This window comes from Electrona antarctica, assembly GCF_951216825.1.
Source record: "Electrona antarctica genome assembly, chromosome: 12".
NCBI lineage: Eukaryota > Metazoa > Chordata > Actinopteri > Myctophiformes > Myctophidae > Electrona > Electrona antarctica.
In genome coordinates this window covers 25260838-25284837 of record NC_136793.1, presented here as the reverse complement: position 1 = coordinate 25284837, position 24000 = coordinate 25260838, and the positions used below count along the sequence as shown (strand labels likewise).

The following is a 24000-nucleotide window of genomic DNA, read 5'->3' as shown; positions in this document are numbered from 1 at the left end:
TTGAGCCTCAAGGGCCACCGTAGACTGGCTGCCCTGTCACTTCCTGTCAATCAATGTGGAGTATATAAAGGCCCTGCAGTCTAACAAACAGGTTGCTTGGTGTTGGCTGTGGGTCCTGAGACCTGGGTCTCCTGTTTTAATTGTTTTATCTTTTCCCTACTTTTGGTGAGTAACACAGTGAATTGATGTAATTTAGATCATTGTACTAAATAAGTATTTTAATTAATTTTGTTACTACCCTAACCAGGATGAGTTCATGTGCCTGGGAGTGATGAGCTCATGTGCCAGAGGGGAGAAAGATATAATGAACACAAACACTCTAGGTATAAAACATCATATCAAATTGTTCTTGCAATGATTTCTTTGTTTATAGTGTACTAAATGTCTGTCGTTTCCACTTCCTTAGATGTCATCACCACTGCTGTTTTGTTTAGATTGATTTTAGCATTTGATTTTATTATTTGAGCCATTTCTTTTGTATGTTTTTGTTTGGTTTGTTTTAGAAATTAATTCCATTGCATCTACATTAATATATTAATAATAAATGAATGTGCTATTGCAACATTGTTCTGAGCTAACTTAAATAAACTTTTATATGCTTGGGGGAAAACTCATGTCTCGTGCGTGCGTGCGTGCGTGCGTGCGTGCGTGCGTGCGCGTGTGTGTGTGTGTGTGTGTGTGTGTGTGTGTGTGTGTGTGTGTGTGTGTGTGTGTGTGTGTGTGTGTGTGTGTGTGTGTGTGTGTGTGTGTGTGTGTGTGTGTGTGTGTGTGTGTGTGTGTGTGTGTGTGTGTGTGTGTGTGTGTGTGTGTGTGTGTGTGTGTGTGTGTGTGTGTGTGTGTGTGTGTGTGTGTGTGTGTGTGTGTGTGTGTGTGTGTGTGTGTGTGTGTGTGTGTGTGTGTGTGTGTGTGTGTGTGTGTGTGTGTGTGTGTGTGTGTGTGTGTGTGTGTGTGTGTGTGTGTGTGTGTGTGTGTGTGTGTGTGTGTGTGTGTGTGTGTGTGTGAAATTAATTCCATTGCATCTATATTAATAATAAATGAATGTGCTATTGCAACATTGTTCTGAGCTAACTTAAATAAACTTTGATATGCTTGGGGGAAAACTCATGTCTCAATCTCATTGGCGAACCAATTTACAGAGTCATTGTATTTCCTTGTTATAAATATCAAGGTGGCGTAGTCATTTTTAATCAGTAGGAGTAAATTCCTCGCCACACCAGGTTACACTTGTATTGTATCTCTTATGTGGACATAAATAAATGGTGTGTGTGGTGTGTCAATTCACTACAAGATATTCCAAATACCCCCGATATTGTGTTCATCAATGAAATTAGAAAAACTGTCACTATATTTGAAATAGGCTGCCCATTTGATCTGTATATGGACAGTCTTGTTTTACATCCAAACTTATGAAATATCAGCTTCTGGTGGAACGTACTGGCCTTGGGATATAACTGTCAACTTATTGTCCTTGTATTTGGAAGTCTAGGCCATGTCCATAAACTTGTGCTCAGGGGTCTGCAATTGGGTGGATTGCAAAAGACAAATGCAAAAAAGTTGGCTAAATACTGTTCTGTCCCAGCTATTATGGGCAGTCTGTCCATCTGGAGAAGGCGTTGTTTCATTTATCCCTAGGTGGCTTAAAAAAAAAAAAAAGTAATAGTATGTCATCAATGTGCTATATATATTTTTTCTTTTCCCTCTGTGTGTTAAGCATGTGCAGCAGTTATATCTGGTTGGACCATATAATGTAACCTAATTCTGATCAGTGTTTGGGTCTAGACTCTATTGTATTGCGCCTCTTGTGCAGATCCAAATAAAATAATTGAAATGTGCGCGAGCGCGAGAGAGGGCACAAATATGGGAGTCCCGGGCATATAATATACTACATTCCCCAGAAGACCATGTGCCGTCGGTGCCGTACCGCACTACGTACGCGGATCTGTCTTATCTTTACGTGATGACGCAATTTTTGCCTATGTTGGAAGGAAGTGCTCTATCTGGAAGCTGAAGCGAAAGACTGGTAGAAAATAAAATCCCCCCCGACCGACCACACTGAATACACTGACTCACTCGAATGGTATCTGTGTTTACTGCGCTCATACAAAGGTACGATATTCGTTATTGTCGTGTGAAATTTAATAATTGTAATTTTCCTCTTTGTTTTACATTCGTCAACGTCCACCACGCCCTCTTGGCAGTAAAAGCGCAGGTTTATTATCCTGTTGTTACGTTAGCTGACCTGTAGTGCTGCTAATGTTAGCTAGATTATTGTCTTCCTCCAAGCGATGTCATTTTGGGTTTATAATAAATTACTATTGAACCGTTTCCTCTGTGTCAAATGTTCAATAAGTAGGTCAAACGTCTCAGCAAGCAATGTGCATTCTTCCTGCAAGACAATGGAATGAAGGGGGCGCACACTCATTTTTTTGTAGATATTTATAATTATTAAGCAATAGAGAACTATAATATGCTATGCTTTCAGTAACGATTCAAAGAACCACGTATCTTATTTGTTTTGACACATATTCTTACAGCTGTATCCTCCTTCTCACGCGACAACAATGACATATGTGTGGGCGGGGCCCCATAAAGGATGAGCTCATGCTGGCCATGATGCAACATCTAACTGTTGACATCAGTTGACACGTCGACTGATCCTTACCACGATTACCTCAACAAAACATTTATATGGTCCTACCAGATTCATGTTGCAGAAGAATCCAGTTTACACTTTAATCCATTTTAGCCGACAACGTGTCAGAATCTCAGTGTGTCAGAATCTCACTCTCTCACACACACACACACACACACACACACACACACACACAGAATTTAATTTTCTTTATTTGAGTCTACATTTATAAAATACAATACAAGGGTACAAATATTTGTCAGTTGCTTCTGATGTCCCACACACTCACAACAACATGTGTCTCTCAGTGCTTGAATCCAAACAGTACAGAATGTACAGAATGTGTATACATATAGAGAGTAGGGTTGAGATCACCTGATGGCCATAACTCCTTATCCAGAAAACTCTTTATCTGTAATCAGACTCACTAAACAGCTCTGTTATTAGAATTCAGTACTGTACACACACACACACACACACACACACACACACACACACACACACACACACACACACACACACACACACACACACAGTAACTATACTCCAAATTAAACATGTGTAAATGTGTTTTGTGTCTCTTTAGATGTCTTTTGAGGACCTTCCAGCAATGGATGGACCAGACCTCTTAGGTCTCCTGTTTCATGGAGAGAATGATACTCCTGATCCCTTCTTCCCTGATGGGAAAGCTCTTATTGAAGACTGGCTGGCTGAGCAAGATGTAAGAATTACTTGTATTGCCAAAATTACAACTCCACAACCGGCATAGTTCAAGTCCAAAGAACTATAATAGGACACTCATGTTGTGCATTTACAGAATGCTAGTTTACTTTATCTTGAACTAATCTGAAGGACTGACCACACTAAGCACTATAATGATATTGTTCAGTCACTGTTGTGTGGACATCCACTTGTGTTAGAATGTGGTGTTTTTTTTTTTAGAATAACATATTTATAGTTATAATGCTTGGTGTGGACACTACAGTCATTTAGAATAAGAGCTTTCTCAGCTCTGATAAGACAGTTTGTCTCACTGCTGTCTATGTTTAATGACAAGATTTGTTACTCAATGTTTGCTCACGTAGTAACAGAAACAGCTACTGTCACTGTATTTTACTTGTAAGAGCTCTGTGTTTGTGTTGACACATGATCTAGTGTTGGCCCCTTACAGTATGCCATCTCTAGGATTTACAGTACACCATCTCTAAACTAAATTGTGGTAACAATAGAAACTATCACATAACTGGAAAACCAGACAATGCCATATACAATTCCTCCATTGCTTTTTAAAATGTTATGTGACAATATGACTGTGTTCCTAGATTCTGACAGGTATGGATACAGAGGACTTTCTGTCCAGCTTGCTGGAGGAAGAAGACAACATGACTGCTATCTGCCCCTCCCACTCTCCCCTGGGCAGTGACAGCGGCATTTCCGACGACAGCAGCACCAGTGGCGGAATGGGAACTATCAACATTCTGGGCTGCTCCAGTCCCCAAGGGAGTGACACAGACCCTGTGCCGAGCCCGGTGCCCTCTGAACCTGCCCTGGCACTAGGAGAGCCCCAAGTGGAGAGCCTAGAAGCACTGGCTGTCCAGACAGACCACAGCTACTCTCTGCTGCAAGGCGGAGGCGTGGACCTGGATGTCCTCCAGAGTGTGAGAGCAGAGAAGCCGGACATGGATGTTTTCATTGATTTGGGTATGCATGGTGGCCTAATACAAGATGACGCTCATCATTTTGATGGAGTCATTTGTTTATGTCAATAACTTTTTTGCCCATTTGCCAATTACAAGTTAAAGCCTAAACATTTAATCTGCAGAATGTCTGTTTTTGTCTGTTTCAAACAAACTACTTGATGGGGAAATTGCATACTTCTCACACTACGATTAATGTTAACTTAAAAAAGGTATGGTATTGGTATAGAGTAGGTTATTCTTTTAAATGAGCATTTTCTGTTTTTTCAGATGATCTGGAAAGTGAACTAATGGAACAGGACTCCACCAGTGACTGTGAGCTGCCCTGCACTTTTGCCATAGAGAACTCAACCCAGGATTCCATACTGCACAGCAAAAACTCTGAACAGGTCAGTTTTCATTCCCTCATCAATATTATTCCACATAAATGTGACCAGACAAGAGACTTAACGTTGACAAAATTGAAGAAGCTATGAAACATATTCTGTTAGTGTTTAGTAGCCATTGTTTTTTACAGTAATATCGTGACTTTCAAATGAACTGCATATTTGTATATGCATGTGTACTTACATGCACATGTCACATGCATGCATCTATTTAATGACAAAAATATGTTCTCCTGAATAACTGCTAAAAATCTTTTTTTTTCTCCTTCCAGTTCCAATTCAAGGAGCTTGTGCTCACTGAAGAGGAGAAACGGCTTCTGGCCAAAGAGGGAGCAAGCATTCCCTCTGACATGCCTCTCACAAAGGTAATACTGGGGCATAAATACAGAACAATAACCTAATTCATTCTAATTGTGAATATATATATTTTTATACGAATGTTAAAAAACATAATAATATAATAATCTATTATCATATTGTAAATGGTATAATTTACAATATCGACCAGAGCAAACGGTTGCGCCCTTCTTTGTCCTATGTTGAGGGTTGACTGCAGATGTGGTGGTCTCAAAAATATAAAGGAAGACTGGTAGAAAAAGACTGCATTAGTATATTAAGGAAGACTCCTTAGACAAAGACTAAGACAATAGTCTTTATTTTATTTTTAAATGCACATAAAGTGCTCTGTGCTCATTGCTCATAGTGAGGCTGAATAAAATTAGCAACCGTGTTGGTCCTGGGACCTCCGTCACTCGTCAGTGCTATATGCTCATACATCATACAGACAATAGAATATGCTTATTTTTTTTAGTATGTTTTTATTATAGTAGAGCCTCTTGTTTCTTAACCCTACCTTGCCATTCTAGAAGTAGCACATGCAGGTAATGTAAGACCCAGCTGCTGCTTGAGACTGCATAATGCACACTGATGACTTCTCCCTCTCTCTCTGTCACAGGCCGAGGAAAGGACCTTGAAGAGGGTGAGAAGGAAAATCCGCAACAAACAATCTGCTCAGGAGAGCCGCAAGAAGAAGAAGGTGTATGTTGATGGACTGGAAAACAGGTGAGAATTAAACATGTTTTGAAAAAGAGATGTAGGCATTATATTGGAGTTATCTCATTTAAACTGTCCACTGATGACCACAGTAGGTTAAACATAAGCCTAAATCTGTGGATGCTTTATTTAGTTATGGCTTAGTTTTACAGATAAACCACATGGTATGAATTTTAAAGGAGTTGTTCCGTTATTTTCGCTGTCCTGGATCACTTTAAATAATGTTGAAGAAATTATAACTAACAATGTTGAGCATGTTTTCTTTTTTACTCCAATATACAGTATAGCTACAATATGTATTTTAATAAAACATGCCTTACATGCTAATTGGTAATGCTCCCTTCTTCAGAGTTTCCATCTGCACAGCACACAACCAGGAGCTACAAAAGAAAGTCCAACAGCTCGAAAAAGACAAGATGTAAGGCGGCGACTCTTGAAAATCATCATCTGCATTCATATTCATAAAGACGTAATTTTAATGACACGTGTCATCCTTCCTATATGTGACTATTTTAGGTCATTGGCAGAGCAACTGAGGAAGCTGCAGGCTATTGTAAAGATGTCCACCTTGAAGAACACCACGACCAGTACTTGTGTTATGGTAAGAGAAGAACAAGCTATATACTACTATCCCCTTTTTGTCAATCACTGATGGTCAAACACACTAATAACCTTTCTACTCTTATTACACTACGCACCAGGAAAACAAGCACTCCCTCCACTGTTGTTGCCTTCACAAGGGCTAAATGTGTGGCAGACAGGCGAGTAAGATAGTTGAGAAAGGTTTTACAGTTGAAAATATATTAAGAAAAATCAAGAAAAAGACAAAAGCAGTGAGAATGTCAGAGACGAGGAAAGGATCTGGTAAATACCACTCCTCTATTTGGACAGCAGATGGCACCATTATTTAAAGATACAGTATGTATCTCAGATCAATTCATAATGTGACTATCCTAATATGAAATCTCTAAAGTTAATGTTTTAATAATGATAAACCAGTGGTGTGTTCCAGGTTTTTTTCAGTGAGTAATATACGATATTATTCCCTCCGACATGCACAACATATACGCTTGCGCGTGGTCACAGGGGTATACGATTATCTTTACTCTTGGACGGTATACTACGTATATAGCGTAACATGGTAGAACACACCTCTGATAAACCCCTTGAGCAGTGCCGTCGCTACCTATACGCGAAATACGCACTGCGAGTAGGGCAACATGCTAAGGGGGGCAACAAAATGTGCCAAAAACTGCCAAGCCGACCCTCAAAATAACAAATTTCTCCACGGCTCCGCTGCGTAATAACGAGCGGCAGTGTGTGCGTCCTCACAAACAGCGAAAATGGCCGATCTGGATGAGGAATAGCAGTGCTCTCGTCGGGAGGGGGGGGCAGCACAAATATCCTACGAGTAGGGCAACCAAATGGTCAGCTACGTCCCTGCCCTTGAGGGTTACATATACAGTATCTGTGCAGCCATAACCCGCTTCAACCTATCCCTGAAAGTTGGCAGCCTTGCATTGCATTGGCATAACGATGACTTTTAATATGTCCACTCGGTGGTATTATAAGGTCTTACATTTGCAGATACACTGTATTCTTAATTTCCCTTCCATTTGTTCTTGCAGGTTTTCCTCCTGTCTTTCTGCCTCATTATCTTCCCTTCAGTCAACCCGTTTGGCAGCAGAAGTACAGGACAGAAAGAGCTGTACACACCGTCTTCAAGTACGTTTATTACACATGAGAAAAAATTATTTTACTATCACAAAATTAGATTCTGTCAGCACCATTTTTGTAGAAGTTTTATTTCATTTTATCTTCTGTATTAATTTAGCAGAACTGTTCCCTTGTATTGAGTGTATATGCAGCATTTACTGTGTGTTAAGGCAGGGAATTGAAGGCAGAGAACTATGACGGCATAGCACCATAAGTTTCACAGCCATATATGTAAAAATCCCTTTACACAGATACGTAATTTTATGATTGAATGTTTCTTTGAGACTGTAAAAGATCTCTCCTACTTCAATGATATGAATATCGAGTCTTTGAATTGGGGTGATGAAAAGCTTCATTCTGAAATGAGATACAGTGACCCCTACTTTTACAAACTGGTTGCTTACATAAAATTAAAACATATTATAGATAGTGTTTAAAGCATAGTCAGGGGCGCAGATAGCATTTTATAACTGGGGGGGACATTTGGGGGCTATCTGCTCGCACAAAACATAATTACGCAGATTTTCCTGCGTTTTTTAGCGGATTTCACGGCAAAACACTGCCAACACAGCAAAACACATGCAGCCACAGCAAAGCCAGCCATCCTTACCTGATTGTGTGGAGGGGATAATCCCCCCCCTCATGAAACTGAGGGGGTCGATGACCCCCCCGCCCCCTATCTGCGCGCCTGAGCATAGTAGTAGTATGTAACTACTCTGTCATTGATGTACTGTACTCCACCTTTGCAGTCATGTCCAGGACATTGCGTTCGGTGCCCCAGGAGAGTACAGACGCTGTGTCTTATGTCGACTCTGAGGAAGAAGAGCTCCTCCTGGTGCCGCCAGCAGAGGTGGAGAACGTCAAGGCTATCTTTGCCGTCGGTCAGAAGAACCACACACCAGACTTCCAGCGGGTGGAACAGGCAGACTCCGAGACTGGTATCAACAGCAACTCCTCCGCTGACTTCCCTTCCAGTCAGGCCACTCAGGCAGGCGAGGTGAAGCCAGACTCAGGCGGAGGAGTAGAGTCTACGGCAGAGGGATCCATAGAAGCTGTGGTGGCCTCTGTGACGTACGAGGTCCCGGGATCCAAGGAGAACTGGATCGAGCTGCAATCGACGTCTGTCATATTACAGCAACATCGGTCGGATGAGATGTAGTAGCTGGATAGAACCAGCAGAGGGAGCCATATATATATTTGTTTTGTTTTCGGGTGCTAGAGGTCTCCTAAAAGCAAGGACTATTAAAAGAGGACAGGGAGCGAAGACTGTACGGTGGACTCCATGTTGCTCCCTGGAAGGAAAGAAACATGCGCAATGGGCTATATGCAGCCAACACTTCCGTGTTCAGCTTCCTTGGTCTCAACTGCGCATGTTTCTTTCCTTCGAAGGAGCAACATGGAGTCCACCGTAGGCCTTCGCTTCCTGTCCTTTTTTAATAGTCCTTGCCTAAAAGGAGGAAGAGGAAAAAGGAATCTTTGAGGTTGATTTGTCCCTCTGTCCCTACTGTCCCCTGTCAGTCTTTGAACATACTACTGTTCTTTGTGAGCACTTTGTACTAATTATCATGTTCAGTGATTATAAAGGATTTAGACTATTTCCATGTTTAGACATTGTTACCTGGCTGTGGGCCACTGAGATACAAGGAAGTGTATTTCATTATGTTGGTATCACACATTACCTAAGAACTGAGGATTCCTAAACTTTGGTGCTGCATAACCATATAAATTTGCAAAGCATCACCATCAGAAATGCCCCTTAATCAGTCCACAATAGATAACTTCAATAGAAGTAATTGCCTAGATGGTGCCTCAGCACTACAATATTGCAAAATCCCAGGGAGATCTTTGCTTGAGTCTTGAACCATCTTTGTAGCTTGTCTCCAGCTGGTGTAGATGTTACTGTACCTTCACGAATTACCTTATTCCCGTATTGAATGATTCTGAAAAAGGTAGTCTAAGGGTATTTATACTTTGTCGCACAACCTCTTTGACAAGTGTCTTTAGAAAGAAATTGCATATTGTCAAGTGAAAATGCATACTTTTTTGTTGAGTGAAAGGGTTGTACAATGAAGCACAAAATAGCCTTAATACTAAGAGCCAGCCAGCCAGCTAACAGCATCCATAGCATAGTAGAGTACAATATAGGCTGCTTAGTTCCCATGATGCTTTATTAAAAGTGGTTTGACTGCTGTACTGCTTTAGCCATTGCAGGACATTTGGCCATTTTAGTTAACTTGTAAAGTTTTTTTTAGCATTTCCCTTGTAACAAGGGTATTCATGCTCCTTTTTTATTTTTGGATTGTTTTTATAATCCATTTATGTTGTACAGTAAATCAAGCAAAAGGAAATAGGTCTGTGTCTGAATAATAGAAAATTACGCACTTTGTCATAGACTTTGTTGACTGTGCCATTGTAGACAGACCCCAACCTACCCTCATTATCACTTTTCTCACATCTTCATGAAACTGTTTTGAAATTATTATTTTTTTTAAACTTGTCCAAATTACCTCAAGACCTTTTGTGGCATGGAATGGGGTTCTAATATTTACTCTGTAATCTTTGTTGCAGACTTGCAGTATAATGTCCCAATGAGGCTTTAGTTTATTGTGGATTTCTTATCAGTCAAATGGAATGGTATTGGAACTGCTTTTTGTTATGATAGACTGTCAGTGGGAGTTTAAATGTTTAACATATTAAAGATAAAGGTAAAATGCACTGATATTTGCCATCGATCAAGAATAGTAGAATGTAATTAAACTCAAAAGATTGGTGATAATGTGTACATTTGAATTGTTTATGTATTATACATGTATGTTCATCTCTAATAAAATCTTTTTATATATCAAGATAAACAGTAGGCCTACTTATTTAGTTAGACACTATGCAATGTTTCAAGACAATTAGGTCACGTGTGTGTTTGTCGGGCAAGCAAGACTTCACGTGTAAGTAAGGTTTGTCAAATATGTTCATGGACATCCCTTTAGTCTGTCACTATGTTGCATCAATATGCTAACTACCTCCAACAGTAAATTCCTGACACAAAATACCAATAAGTGACATAGCCTATCTTATTTAGCCAACACATAACAAATAGTGTTAGGGGAATTCACAACAACCCCTCTTGGCCATTCAGAGGCCACCAAGTAGCTGTTTAGTGTTCAGCATACTTGGGATCAACATACGTCCCGGACCTGAGGGTTGCATGAGTCTTGAAAGTCTCCGTTTGACCTAATCTTAGTCATAAATGTATATTAGTCGATTTTTTTTTTTTACATTTTCAATCTACGAGAGTAAGTGTTCATTTCCATGAAGAGGGAGAACGGCACCAGCTTCTCCCTTAGAGCTCAGATTCAGAACATATGCAAAATATAAGGTGCTTACCCTGATGCCCCAAATGTTAGGGATGCCTACGGGGTGCTTGTGCAATGTATTAGTCCGTAGTTTTCAATAAAGAATTAATTTATCCCGTGGTGGATTCCAATTATATTCTCAGTGGCCATAGATGCTATGCATAGACGGCGGCAGTGAGGGGCGCATCCGGTGAAAACCGGAATTACGCTCAACGTAAACAGGAAGTAAAAGAAGGGGGAATGGCGTTCGGCCACAAACGGGATTAAAACGCTTCTTTATTGAAAGCTACGGACTAATACATTGCACAAGCCCCCCGTAGGCATCTCTAACATTTTGGACATCAGGGTAAGTACCTTATTTATATTATATATTTTGCATTTGTACATTCGGAGCTCTAAGGGGCAGCTGTGCTGTGCCTGGTGCCGTTCTTCCCCTCAGAGAAATGAACACTCTGTGACTCTCGTAGACTGAAAATGTCAAAAATGTCTAAATCTTCGCCTACGTTTGACCCTAAATATAGGCCTAGATGCTTGAAAACTTCAGTGTTTGGAAAAACTGCCATCTGTTGTTGTTAATGTGTTGTTGTCCTGATTATATTCCTACTTAATACTAGATTGAACCAGCAAGCAGATCAATAATGTGTCAGAGTTTAGACGTATCGTCAGCTCTGGGGTACAACTCAATCATCGCTGCCTATTTGGGATGATGACTCAAACGTGCGTGGTGCTGGTGGCGTTGTCATGCGCTTATTGTGTGTACTGAGAGAGACCATTTGAGACGTTTTCTGTAGAGGAAAGGTCGATCTCTTATCACCACCAGGTGGGGACAACCGCTTACATTTTGAGCTCAAAGGCCGATGCAGTGCACTCTGTGGAAGTTTGCACAACTGGGTGTCACTGGCTACAGTATATGGTTTGTTAGAGAAACAAATCCATCCACTTGCACATGAATAGGCTACACATTATTGTAGTTTCTAAAGGTCATGCATGCCTCGGTAAATATTTAAAACAAGGGCCGTTTTTCTCTCCAGGTCCAGAAGGGCAGCTAATTTGCAAAAACTAGCTGCCTGTGACAAGGCAGCTCATTAAAGAATCAAATCAATTGGAGCGCAATCAGCACATACACGCAGCTAGCGTGTGGGTCACATTTCACCTGTCGAAAAGAAAAGTGTTGAATGTAAGTCACATAAGAAGTCAATAAGTGACTAGGAGGCTGGCACCGTGGCACGTGTCGCTTTTCATAGGGGTCCGCAATCCGCATCTGTCATGCATCTGCCGGAGGCCCCTCGTTAACATGATAAGAACTGTGGCGACACACACACACACACACACACACACACACACACACGTCACCCCCTCGGGTCATAAAACAACCAGGGGCAGGTGGGGCACGAGTCCATTGTTATGACAAGAGTCGCTGTTGTCTTGGCAGTGGGTGTGGGGTCGCCACGCGCCAAGAACCCCTGACCATTATGCAAAGGATTCCTATTCAGTGGACGGGCATCACTTTGAAGTGTGCCGTCGCTCTCAAGCTGTTCTGGTCACTTTGACCAATTATTCACGAATAAAAGATCGTGTTTTACTTGAAACAGGCTTGTTTCTGAGTTCTCTAGTCTGCACAACTCTGGGAAATGTTGTTTCTCGAACACAACACTGTTCCCCAAATAGTATTTGTGTTGTTTTTTTAGGTGCAAATTTAATAATACGGGGAAAAAGTGGGACAGAGTTTAAATCAATGCACTTGCCACTTTGCAGACTAGCATGCTAGATTAACATAAATATGCATAGCCAAAATGGTCTAAAATATTCAGAGTTGTTTTATAATAGCCATGAGAAAACACCACATGTCCGACTCCCGCAGTGTGTGAAGTGCATAACAATTATATAACACACAGCGAACAACACAGGTGGAGCCGCATATCAACCTGCTGTGTTCAGTGAACACAAAGTGGAATATGTACCCTTTTGATGGGAAACGCAGCCTCCAGAGATCTATAGTTTAATTTAGTACATTCTCTGGTGATGTGATGGGATGTTGTCGACAACAGGCAAGAGTGAGAATGGGGTGGGGGCGGGGGGATTTCTTGAAACGGTGTAATCCTGACCCACGTGGGGTTGTCAACAGGCGCACTGTTTAGAACGGTGTCGGTAGCAGGGACTTTTGCTTTCGTCACCTCGGCTGCTCTAAGCCAATCGTGAAAGGCAGCTAGGGGAAAGACCGCCCCTTGCCGAGAAACCCCACAGCCCGCCTATAAAACCGTCCACAGCCTATTCAGAGCTCAGAATATCGCAAGCTTCTATACAGAGACAACAGCGCAGACTATTCGAATCACCACAAAAGACCCATCGCTCTTGTTGGATTATAATCATGACTCTGGAAGAGATCCGTGGACAAGAAAACACAATGGACAATGCTGATAGGTAAATATGCAGACAACATTTTTTGCAGCAATTCAAAAAGGTTCAATGCATGCATCGTTTGAACAATTTCATAATGTATATTCAGCCAACTGACAAGCTGTGTTTCCCCCCCTCAGGATGCACAACGCCGGTACAGCTCTGGAAGAGCTGCTGGTCGCTGCAAAGAAACAAGCCTACCTGACGGTTGGAGTGTACGAGTCCGCTAAAATTATGAATGTGTAAGTATTGTATTTCAAGCCATGTTTGAATAATATCTAAACAAACATATTATTATTATTCTTTTTTCTCTTGTTTTTTTAAATAAGCCTAGCTAGCAGAACATATTCTCATGGTCTTTGTTCAATGTCTTTGCAGTGACCCAGATAGCGTGGCATTCTGCATACTCGCCACAGATGAGGAGTACGAGTGTGATATTGCTCTTCAGATCCACTTCACCCTCATCCAGGCGTTCTGCTTTGACAACGATATCAACGTGGTACGCGTCAACGACATCGGGCGTCTGGCTGATCTCGTGGGTGCAGACGAGACAGGGGAGCCCAAGGACGCACACTGCATTCTTGTCACGGTACGTCCTGTGAGTCAGTCATGAGTCACACAGTCAGCACTAGACAAATACTGCATGCTCTCTGAGTCCACTGTCTGCACTTTCTGCACGTTCTGTCTGGTTTCCTCTATCTAATGTTTTGACTCATTTCTTCACACAGAGCCCCAGTGCCGACCCATGGAAGGACCCAGCCCTGGACAAGCTTGGCCTGTTCTGTGAAGAGAGCCGCAGCATGTATGACTGGGTCCCCACCATCACTCTCCCAGAGCGCTGAAGCCCCAAAACACTCACATGATGATGATGATGATGAAAAAGAAAGTAGCAGAGCGGAGCCTTACTTGGGGGGGCTTTGAAGCCTTGCAACTACCTTTCTTGGATTAGGAGGCTGTCGCTCCTGCCTCCCGGTGCATTCTGGGTCAGCACGTTGGTTCTGGATTACCCTGAGGATGGGTTGAAGTTCAGAGGTCAAGTGTGGACTGGGTCAGGTGTACGTGGACTGAGCCACTTTCAGGGCTAAAGGCCCGATGGACAGTGATGAGGAGATGAGTTGAATGATGGACAATGAGGCAAAAGGTGTTTTTCTTTTGTCCTAAAGCAAAGGCAATGGGGCCAACAGGAAATGGACTTCTGAAAGTGTGCAAGCTGAATTGGAGTTTATAAGAAAGACTGGACAAGTTGAACCTCCCGAGGGAGTTGGACTTCACTTTTCTTGAACATTTCCTGTGTGAACAGGAAGTACTTGGAATAACCAGAGACAATGGGTTGCAAAATAGTGATGTTTCTACACCTATGAAAGGATTTGAGAAGCACTTTTCTTTTATGGACTATGATACAGAGAAAACAACACCATATCATGTTTTTAACTGTATACATGTTTCCATATTTTGTGAATAAATATTTCTTATTACACTCTAATTCTCTTTTGTCAGAAAAGTTATTTCCTCTGTGCATTCCTGATAGATTGCTTTAGCCTTACAGTGTGCAGTATGCTTTCATTTAACCATTTAAGAAGATTAGCTGAAATGCAACTGATAGAAGGAAGCTACTGCAGCTGATTAGACGTCAGAAGCAGGAAATGGAAGCACAAATACCCCAACTCTCACTGTAGTCAGGCCTGCACGTCATCAGTGCCAGGAAGAGGAAAATAAATGTGGGTGACAGACTGATCGGGTGATTTGAAAGGGATGTTCAATGAGAGAAAAAGGGGAAAACAGAGCAGTTGCAACATTGCTAGTTGTGACGTGCATGGGCTCTTTCCAGGCACTGACCTTTTACCGCCCATACACCAGCTGCCTTATGCGACAGCTTGCACAATCGCTAGAGCCAAGACCGGGGGAGGTCGGGTGGGGGACTGGGAGGCTGGGGGCCTGCCTGAGTGAGAGTTCTCTTTTGTTTTCAGTCCACACAGCTTCTGCAGTGTCAGCGGGGACTAGAGAGAGGTATCTGTGTCAGTGGGGAGTGTGGCTGGCTTCAGTTTGTGCATCCAAGTGGAAAAGGGAGGCTGCATTCTGTTAGGAAATGTTAACACAATCCTGCGCTGCTTTAGAGTGCAGAGTTTGATTATTACCTACCACAGATGTTGGGAAACTGCATTGCACACTTGGTTTGCAGATATTTATGGTTTAATATTAGTTTCAAAAACCCTGTAGCAGCTGCCAAATATATTGCATGAACAAAGACAACATTGGCTAACTAAAACTAAAACTGCACGTTCATTATTTCTTTGTCCAGTTTCTACACTCAAATGCATCCCTCTTTTTGGGCATACAGGTGAGACAGGCAGGCACAGACACACTGCACGCACACATGCACGTACGTACGTATGCACTCCCTCTCCCTCTCCCTCTCTCCTGGCCCCATTTCTATTATAACTCAGGTCTAGTTCAAGTCCATTCTCAATCATGCTGTGTACAGTATGTGTTTTGTGGTAGAGTGTGAGCTGAAACTGACAGTAAATAGTGGCCCACATCAAAGATGTCGGTGAGAAGAACTCACCTCACCTTTCCCTGCAACAGCCTCAAAGTTCATCACTGTCTACTACTGTATGTTAATAGACACAGGCATACACATGCTGAGTTTGCTGACATGCTCGCAAATCCACATAGACGCAACCGCATACTAACTTCTCTTGGTTAATTTCTCAGTCTTCCAAGAATAAAGGAAACTTTGCTCTGTCAGATTTATAGAACAATGAAGATGCAAGTACAAGGGACTTTCCTTGTCCATTAATCCCTGCACTGTCAGGCAAACAGTTGCTTCTCAGTTTCATATTCGAGTCATTTAGCTTCTAATGTTTTCAGAAACTAGCCATAGATTTAACTGGCAAAACACAGAAATAATTGGATTCTCAACTGCCTGTCTGTCATTTCTTGGTACTGTAGTAGTACTGTTAAGGTCCTTTTTAAGCAGTAGTAAAATAATACAATAAAAAAGATTGCCTATCAAAATACCTTCCAAAAATGACCTATCAAAGTTGAAACATCTTTATAAAGTGTCCTGAACAGTATACATCTTTATTATAGTCCAGCTGTAAACTACTTTCAAGGAAGAACAACATAAAACACAATGCTACTGTGAAATGTATCTTTGCAGGTCAACCATCTTGTCAGGCAATCTTAGCTTCTTCTTTATACCACCCAGAAAAGGCCACATACACAGTATTCCAATCATGACCCATTTTATTTGACATTTTATGTCATGCCCCAGATAAGATGTATCTCTTTTCTCTTAAGAATACAAATATTGCATTTTTTTATTCAGTGCTTTGGATAAACAGAATGGCTCGTGGTTAGTATTTAATTGTTTGTCAAATCTTTGACCTACTTTTTATAATCACTATATTGATTGATCCCTACTGATATACTGTATCATATTCTCCTTTGTGCTGCATAAAAACAGGTCAATTCAGGCACAGCAAGGAAAACACATTATCTATAGATAATCTCTGATAAATAATAGTCACATGATGCACTTGCATAAAGGAAAACCATGCATGCCATGGTGCAACGTGTTTCCTTGCATTTTCTTATGCACAACATGTGAGTGTGTGCGCGACTACGCGCACTCACATGCAAGCAAGCGTACACACGCTTCTGTGTTTCCTGTCATGTGTGTGCTGCAGGTGCATGTGGGCCAACAGAGAACCATAGCAGACTACAGCTGGAGAGGGTTCACTGCTCTGCTGCTGCCACTGCTGCTTCCGTGTGTTTATACAAACGTTCTCCTTGTGTCTCCTTGTGCCAAAGCCCGGAGCTACAGACAGTCCGAGACAGAAAGACTGTCTATATATGTGAGCTCTGAGCCAGAGATACAAGCCTATGATACACCAAAACAAAGAGAAAAGTCTAATCTAGAAAGAGAGAGAGAGAGAGAGAGACGGGGGGGCAGGCAGGCCTATGATTAGACAAAGAGAAAAGTATAATCTAGGAAGAGAGGAGGGGTACAGAGAGAGAGAGAGAGAGAGAGAGAGAGAGAGAGAGAGTAGACAGATGTGTGCTCTGTAAGGGAAACCTTTTCTTTTTGCTGCTTGTAAACAGACTAGAATACATAAACATCAGACAGTAGCATACTTAATTGACCTTCCCAGACTTTGTTTTGTTTTCCCTTTCCTGTCTGGAAGTTATAGTCAGATTCCCCAGCATGTGACATACCGGAAAAGTACTTTACTAATACATAATTAATTTGCATATTCCCACACCCTATCTCATCATTTGTGGCTATACAATAAGCAACCCAAATCTTCAATGATATGTAACTTGGTATTATAATGGAATTTACTTTAAAGTTGAAAGTGAGTCACCACCACCAAATAAACAGTTTGTTCAATGATATTGTCCGGCCTGTAGATCTTAACTTGAAGTTAAAGCTTTGTTTTTGATGCAAATACTAGAAACAAAATAAAAACTGTAAAAATGGAAGATCAAAACCAATTTGTTTGTTTTTTTCTGTTTAGAGTTCTGAAGCTTGTGGGCTTCATTCTGCCACCTGCCACTTGCCAGTTTACTGTGTATGACAGATGTCACATTATTTTATTTAAAACCTAAAATCTAATGCCCACTCTCCAAGTATGTAAGCTAGGGCTATATGTTTTCAATTTGCCTCTCGTATGCTTTCATTTACTGACCTGCTATGGGATATCCCCAAGGATTCCCAGACTTGTAAATGCTCTAAATGCCTTCTAGGTTCAGATAGAGGAATAGGCTGCCCTTCCCAGAGCCATTATTATCATTGGGAACTGTGGTTCCTTCCTTCCATTCCCCTCTCTCCCTCACTTACTGTAATCAAAGAAAGATGAGATGACACACTGAGCCATCACCCCCCTCCCTCCCTCCCTCCCATCTCGTCCACTCCCTCCTTGCTCTCACATGGCCAGATTGGTACCATGATCTCATGATCCAGCTGGCTCAATGCTCAGGCAGGCTGCTGCAGAGAGAGAGAGAGAGAGAGAGAGAGAGAGAGAGAGAGATACTGTACATAGATTGATGACCGGTGTCGGGTATCTCTAATCTAAGTATGTGTCACTCACTGGAGAGAGGAGATGCGAGGAGCAGAGCTGGACCTCACTTGTATAGGTCTGCTGCTCTGCTCAGCTTACAGTGAGCTCACACCCCGAGAGGCCAGGTGTTGTCGAAAGCAGCAGAGTAAGCAACTCTCGCAAGGTCTCTGGGATTTTTATGCTGCGGGGATTTCTCATGTGCGTGGTGGCCAATGTGACTCCTAAAACAACAGCACAGGTTGCTCACTGAGGTGTCCTGCAGGTGGAATCATCAATCATATACATCAATCTGTCAGCGAGACCTGACTCTTTACGGTTTCTCAGTTTCGTGTGGTCGTGGTTATGGGTGAGGTAGTTGAAACTGGGGTTAAGGTCTGTACTGATCCGCACGCACACACACATGCACACGCACACGCACACACACACACACACACACACACACACACACACACACACACACACACACACACACACACACACACACACACACACACACACACACACACACACACCTGTGCAATGGGCATGACCACAGCATGCAGGTAGAGTTGAGATCACCTTATCCTAAATGGTCATGACTCTTCATCCAGAGAACCTGTAATCAGACTCACCAAAACAGCTGTGTGAGCCAATTGGAGGGTGTCCAGGTTACACACACACGCACGCACGCACGCACGCACGCACGCACGCACGCACGCACGCACACACACACACACACACACACACACACACACACACACACACACACACACACACACACACACACACACACACACACACACACACACACACACACACACACGTGCACCTACACTTGACCTGCAGTGTGTCCCTGGGGGGGGGTAGAATGACATACTGCAGGTCGCTGAAGATGAGGTCATGGCACAGTGTTAGCTTCTGTTAATGTGAGATACAACTCCAGTTCAGTCAAAACCAAGGACATTAGGGCATTATTTAAAATTCAACAGCTTGAATTGTAAAATGTCTTTCAATACGGGAGTTATTGTAGACACGGTGTGGACAGCATACTCGTTTTAATTGTCAGTAACATTGGTTTGGGATTGCATTAGGATTAGGGTAATAGCAGCAACCCAACACAACGTCAGACAACTAAACTTAGACCACTTAATGTCATGTTTCGCATTTGGTCCCTTACTCATGGTACTTTTCACATGAAATGAATGTAGTCACAAACATTGTTTAATAAATCAAATTAAGACTCTGAAACACCTAAACAAGTTATGGACACCTCAATGTTCTAGTGCATTTCATACACTCATGGGAGAGGCCGCAGGCTCTGACATTAATGTGTACAACTACACATTGAATAAAAGCTGTACTGTACCAGTATGCAAAAGTAATGCACCTCTCCATTGAAGTGAAAGAATATCTGCCATGCAGAAACCACTTCTCTGAGTGAGTGAGTGAATGAGTGAGTCTGTGTGTGCGTGCATGTATGCGCACATGCGTCAGCGCATGTGCATGCATTTGCCGTGTGCGCGTATATGCATGCACGTATGCGTATATACGTACATGCATGCATGTGTGTGTGTGTGCGTGTGTGCATGCGTGCGTGTAAACCTCAGCCACAATGATAAGTACCTGTGTGTTTGTTCAGACATCTTTGTGAGGCACAGTGCAATTCTCCTCTAAAAATAGACTGTTTAGTGTTTATCCAGAAATAGTGGTTTGTGTCAGTGCTGTGGCATTTGGTACTGATGGCACTCAAACCCTGCACTCCCCTGTTCTTGTTTTTCTTCACTTTATGTTCGCCCTGTCATCTATCTTTGAATCATCCTGTCATCCTGAATGTTGTCTACATCTGCATTCCCAAACAAAAAGCCAAAAGTCCATTAAGTTCATATATGAATGCCAAGAGCCTGCCACTATCCATTTGTATCTGTGTGCATGTGCATGCATTATGTGTCTGTTGTCTTGTGTGTAGGTGCACTTCGTTCCTCACATGTTGCCCACATTGTGCTTCTATGGCCATGCTTTCCTGCCTGGATTCCTGGCAAGGCTTTAAGGACATGTGCCTTCAGAAGGATAAACTAAGCTATGCCAGCGATGTGTCAGGCTCTCCGAGGTTAGAGGCTGCACCCCATATTTGGCAAATCACTTAGCATTCCCCCACCCAAGCTAGATTGTCATCTATGATGAAGTGGCAAGCATGAATAGAATGCAGAGAGTGGAGACAGACGGGTGGGGCAGTGGTAAGTTGTTTGCATGACCATGTATATGAATACATTCCATGTCACTTATTGCATATCAGAAATTATCTTTCTCCTGTATATAGTCACCAACTATATACAGATCCTCATCATTGCCCACAGAAGAATGACACTGGAATGCACATTCATTAAAGCTTTCGCGTGCCACCATTATAACAGTAAACATCGGACCTGGCATGCACACCTTGTCACTATATGACCCCGCTTTCTCACTTTCTCTCTACATTCCTTTCCCCCCTACCCTCTACCTCTCCACCCCTCCTTGTGCCATGAAGTGCTCCATACCACCAGGCGGCTGGTGGAGACTGACTTAGTTCTGAGGGCTATTTCAGTTCACCCACCACGCCTCCACACTAACTGGTCCCATTGCTGCTTACATAAAGAGACAGGCCTGAGCAGTGAGCACACAGCATTAAACTCCTGGTGGACCTGGTTCACCCTTTATTTACTTCATAGAGTAGCATACAGTACAGTAACCTTACACTTAACCTGACACCTACACAGTAGTGCACACCCCTTCCCGAACCAAGGCTCAACACTAGCCATGGTTTACCCCAATGCCACCTCTCAACCAAGCCTGGTCCATATCCCACCTTCACCTTGTTGTCCCCTGACCCATATGCATGTCAGTGTACTACACAAATGTAACAGTATTGGTAAATGGTAAATGGTGCATTTATATAGCGCCTTTATCCAAGGCGCTTTACATAGATTGTGCATTACATTCACCCTTTCACACACACATTCATACACCGATTGCGGCGGAAGCCATGCAAGGCACCAACCAGCACATTGGGAGCAATTTGGGGTTCAGTGTCTTGCCCAAGGACACTTCGACATGTAGACAGGAGGAGCCGGGATTCGAACCGCCGACCCATGGATCATTGGACGACCTGCTCTACCTCCTGAGCCACAGTGGCTGTGGCTGTGGGTATTCATGTATGCACGGCACACCCACATGCACGCGCACACAGATGCACACACGCATGCACACACGCATGCACACACAAGCACACACGCACACACACACACACACACACACACACACACACACACACACACACACAGCTTGGAGATTTGTTATTTTTGGCGAAGAGATTTGGTGTAGAGGGAAAAAAGGAAAGGACCAAGAATAGACCCCTGGGGGACGCCGGTAAACTAAGTATATATGGATTTAAGAGGTTAAGCAGTAAAGTAATAGAATATCTCTTTGTACTCATGAGTTGCTGACTTTGCTGCACCATTTAATTGGTGGAAAGGTGACAAGAAGAGAGAGAGAGAGAGATAGAGAGAGAGAGAGCAGACAGAGAGCAGACAGAGAGCATGAGGAGTGTGTTTGGCAGTACAGTGTAAACAGCGTGACCGGCAGTCTGTCTCACTCTGCTTGGGTACTCCTCCCTGCACACATGTTAATTAAAAACCTTGGTGGGAGCCTGATCAGACAGCAACAGGACCTGTTCTGTTTTGAGAGAGAGAAAGAAGAAAATAAGGTAGGGCAGAGAGTGAGACAGAAAAGAGAGAGAGCAGAGAGGAGAAGGAAGGGTGAGAACAGACGAGGATCCCTTTGAGTTAAGTCTGTTTAGGGTGTGCAAGGCTTGTTTGCTTGTGGTGTGCTGTCCCTCGATTGCAGGGCCTCTCAGAGGTCAGGGCTATTAAGGGAAATGAAATGAAATGAAATGAAATCTATATTTACCCAGGGTATCTGGGCTAAGCTCAAGAACTTGTTTCCAGCCAGGCCCTGCTCATAGAACACATTTCATCGTAGTGGTTGATGCCTTGTTCAAGGGCATTTCAGCAGTGGTAATTTTAACGTGTCGGACGGCTGATTCGAACTGGGAACCTTCCGGTATCTAGACCGCGCCGCTATCCGTTCGGCCACTGCTGCCACGAGGGGATGATGATGCAGTACCTTCAATCTTATAAACACCTCCTGCTCATGAGAAAACAACTTACTTTTCTTAGAAAGTAAGTTTCCATGTGCCATGGGAAAAATATTATCAAGATATGCACAGAAAAACACATACATGGAGACATACAAATTAGATAAGGTACAAACAATGTGACTACCTCACTGTGAAGTCTAAAGGTTGGAATACGTCCAACAACATGTTTTCAGAGTCCCTTTTTTGTTCATGTGACGTACACATTTGAGATGAGAGTTGAAAACATGCTCCTTGAACTGTTGTCCTTGAACTGCGCAATAATGCCAGCCCAGTTCTGACTGACCAGCATGTTCTTATAATCTTTATCTGCTATTGAATCACAACAGCCTTGGGACACTCTTAAGGACGTGCCAAACAGCAGCAGGGTGCATGCACTTTCATTTCAGCTGACTGCTGCACAGGAGAACAGACTGCTGCACAGGAGAACAGTGGCATTCAGTTGAGATAATGAATGTAGACTATATGCATAGTGCATACAGGACATAATTTACGGTATAACAATGAGCCACTGTCGTAAACGAGCACAAATGCTGAGAGGCGTTTTGAATCGAGTTTTGAATGTCTCTTATGCATTGACAGAACAATGAATTGCCTTCAAGCTGTGGTAAAACGACCTGCATTTCAATTTCAAATTTCTCTCAGAGGGAGACAACGTGAAATTAGCATTTTTGCATGGGGTGCAAAATAAAAAGAGACATGTTCTTCAAGGACTTTTTACCAGACTGATGCAACTGCTCCTCTTCCTTGCACGTCTTTTTTTTCATAGCAACACATCAGACTTACCCCAGTAACACACTGAGGGTGCATGGCAACAGTATTTCTCCCCTTGTATCTCCCCTCCCTCCCTCCCCCCCCTCTCTCTCTCTATCTCTCTCTCTCTCTCTCTCTCTCTCTCTCTCTCTCTCTCTCTCTCTCTATCTCTCACCTTCTGTGCTCATAGGGAGCACAGGTCAATTCCTTAATGCCAAACAAGCCCAGTGTTTATGTGGGTACGTAGTCATTAATGAAAAACAGAAATAAGCTCTTTTTGTTTTGGTGGTGTTACTTAATCTGTAGGGATGGAGGCACCACCAGAGGAGGGGGAGGGGCCGCTCACTGGGCTCCAGCCAATCAGAGTCCCGGAGCAGCCAGTGGAAGACATAAACATGGGCTGTTGCTGTTGGTAACAGATATCCAATTGGCTCTTTGCAGCTCTTGCCCAACCGGTTAGGTGTTCCACCATGTGGGTATTTTGATCACACAGTTGTGAATGTGTTTATTGGCTGTATTTTTTTTTCTTTTTTTGTAATAACCTTGTTATTCTTCTCCCCTTCTGTTTTTATTCAGATGTCTTGTGACCAGGCCAGTGATATAGATACATGCTCTGTGCTGGTACTCAGAGGACCTCATGTCCTGAACTTTGGTTACCTTTAAGGCAGCATGCAGCGGAAGTGACAACAACAACACGATCTGCTCTGTGGATGTAAACACACACTCAGGACATGGGGCTGGACATCCAGTAAATATCCAAAACTTGGAAAGTACTGAGAGCC

At 42.7% G+C, this 24000-nt stretch overlaps 2 protein-coding genes and 1 long non-coding RNA gene across 3 annotated transcripts; all 3 read left to right on the top strand.

The window, feature by feature from the left end:
* The first annotated feature begins 103 nt into the window (after nt 1-103).
* LOC306933498 lies at nt 104-610 on the top strand. Its single transcript, XR_013791235.1, has 3 exons — nt 104-165; nt 248-323; nt 407-610. It is a non-coding gene; the product is annotated as an uncharacterized lncRNA (long non-coding RNA).
* Nucleotides 611-1986: 1376 nt separating this feature from the next.
* Nucleotides 1987-10330, top strand: creb3l3l (cAMP responsive element binding protein 3-like 3 like). The gene is made up of 10 exons (XM_079516311.1): nt 1987-2106; nt 3219-3353; nt 3955-4333; nt 4600-4718; nt 4988-5080; nt 5671-5777; nt 6118-6186; nt 6285-6369; nt 7397-7493; nt 8234-10330. Exons 2-10 carry the CDS (start codon nt 3219-3221, stop codon nt 8641-8643), a joined length of 1494 nt encoding a protein of 497 aa, XP_079372437.1. The 5' UTR covers nt 1987-2106; the 3' UTR covers nt 8644-10330.
* Nucleotides 10331-13134: 2804 nt separating this feature from the next.
* On the top strand, nt 13135-14708 carry gadd45ga (growth arrest and DNA-damage-inducible, gamma a). The gene is made up of 4 exons (XM_079516094.1): nt 13135-13255; nt 13372-13473; nt 13610-13820; nt 13960-14708. The coding sequence occupies exons 1-4, from the start codon at nt 13203-13205 to the stop codon at nt 14071-14073; spliced, it is 480 nt and encodes a 159-aa protein (XP_079372220.1). The 5' UTR covers nt 13135-13202; the 3' UTR covers nt 14074-14708.
* Nucleotides 14709-24000: the final 9292 nt, after the last annotated feature.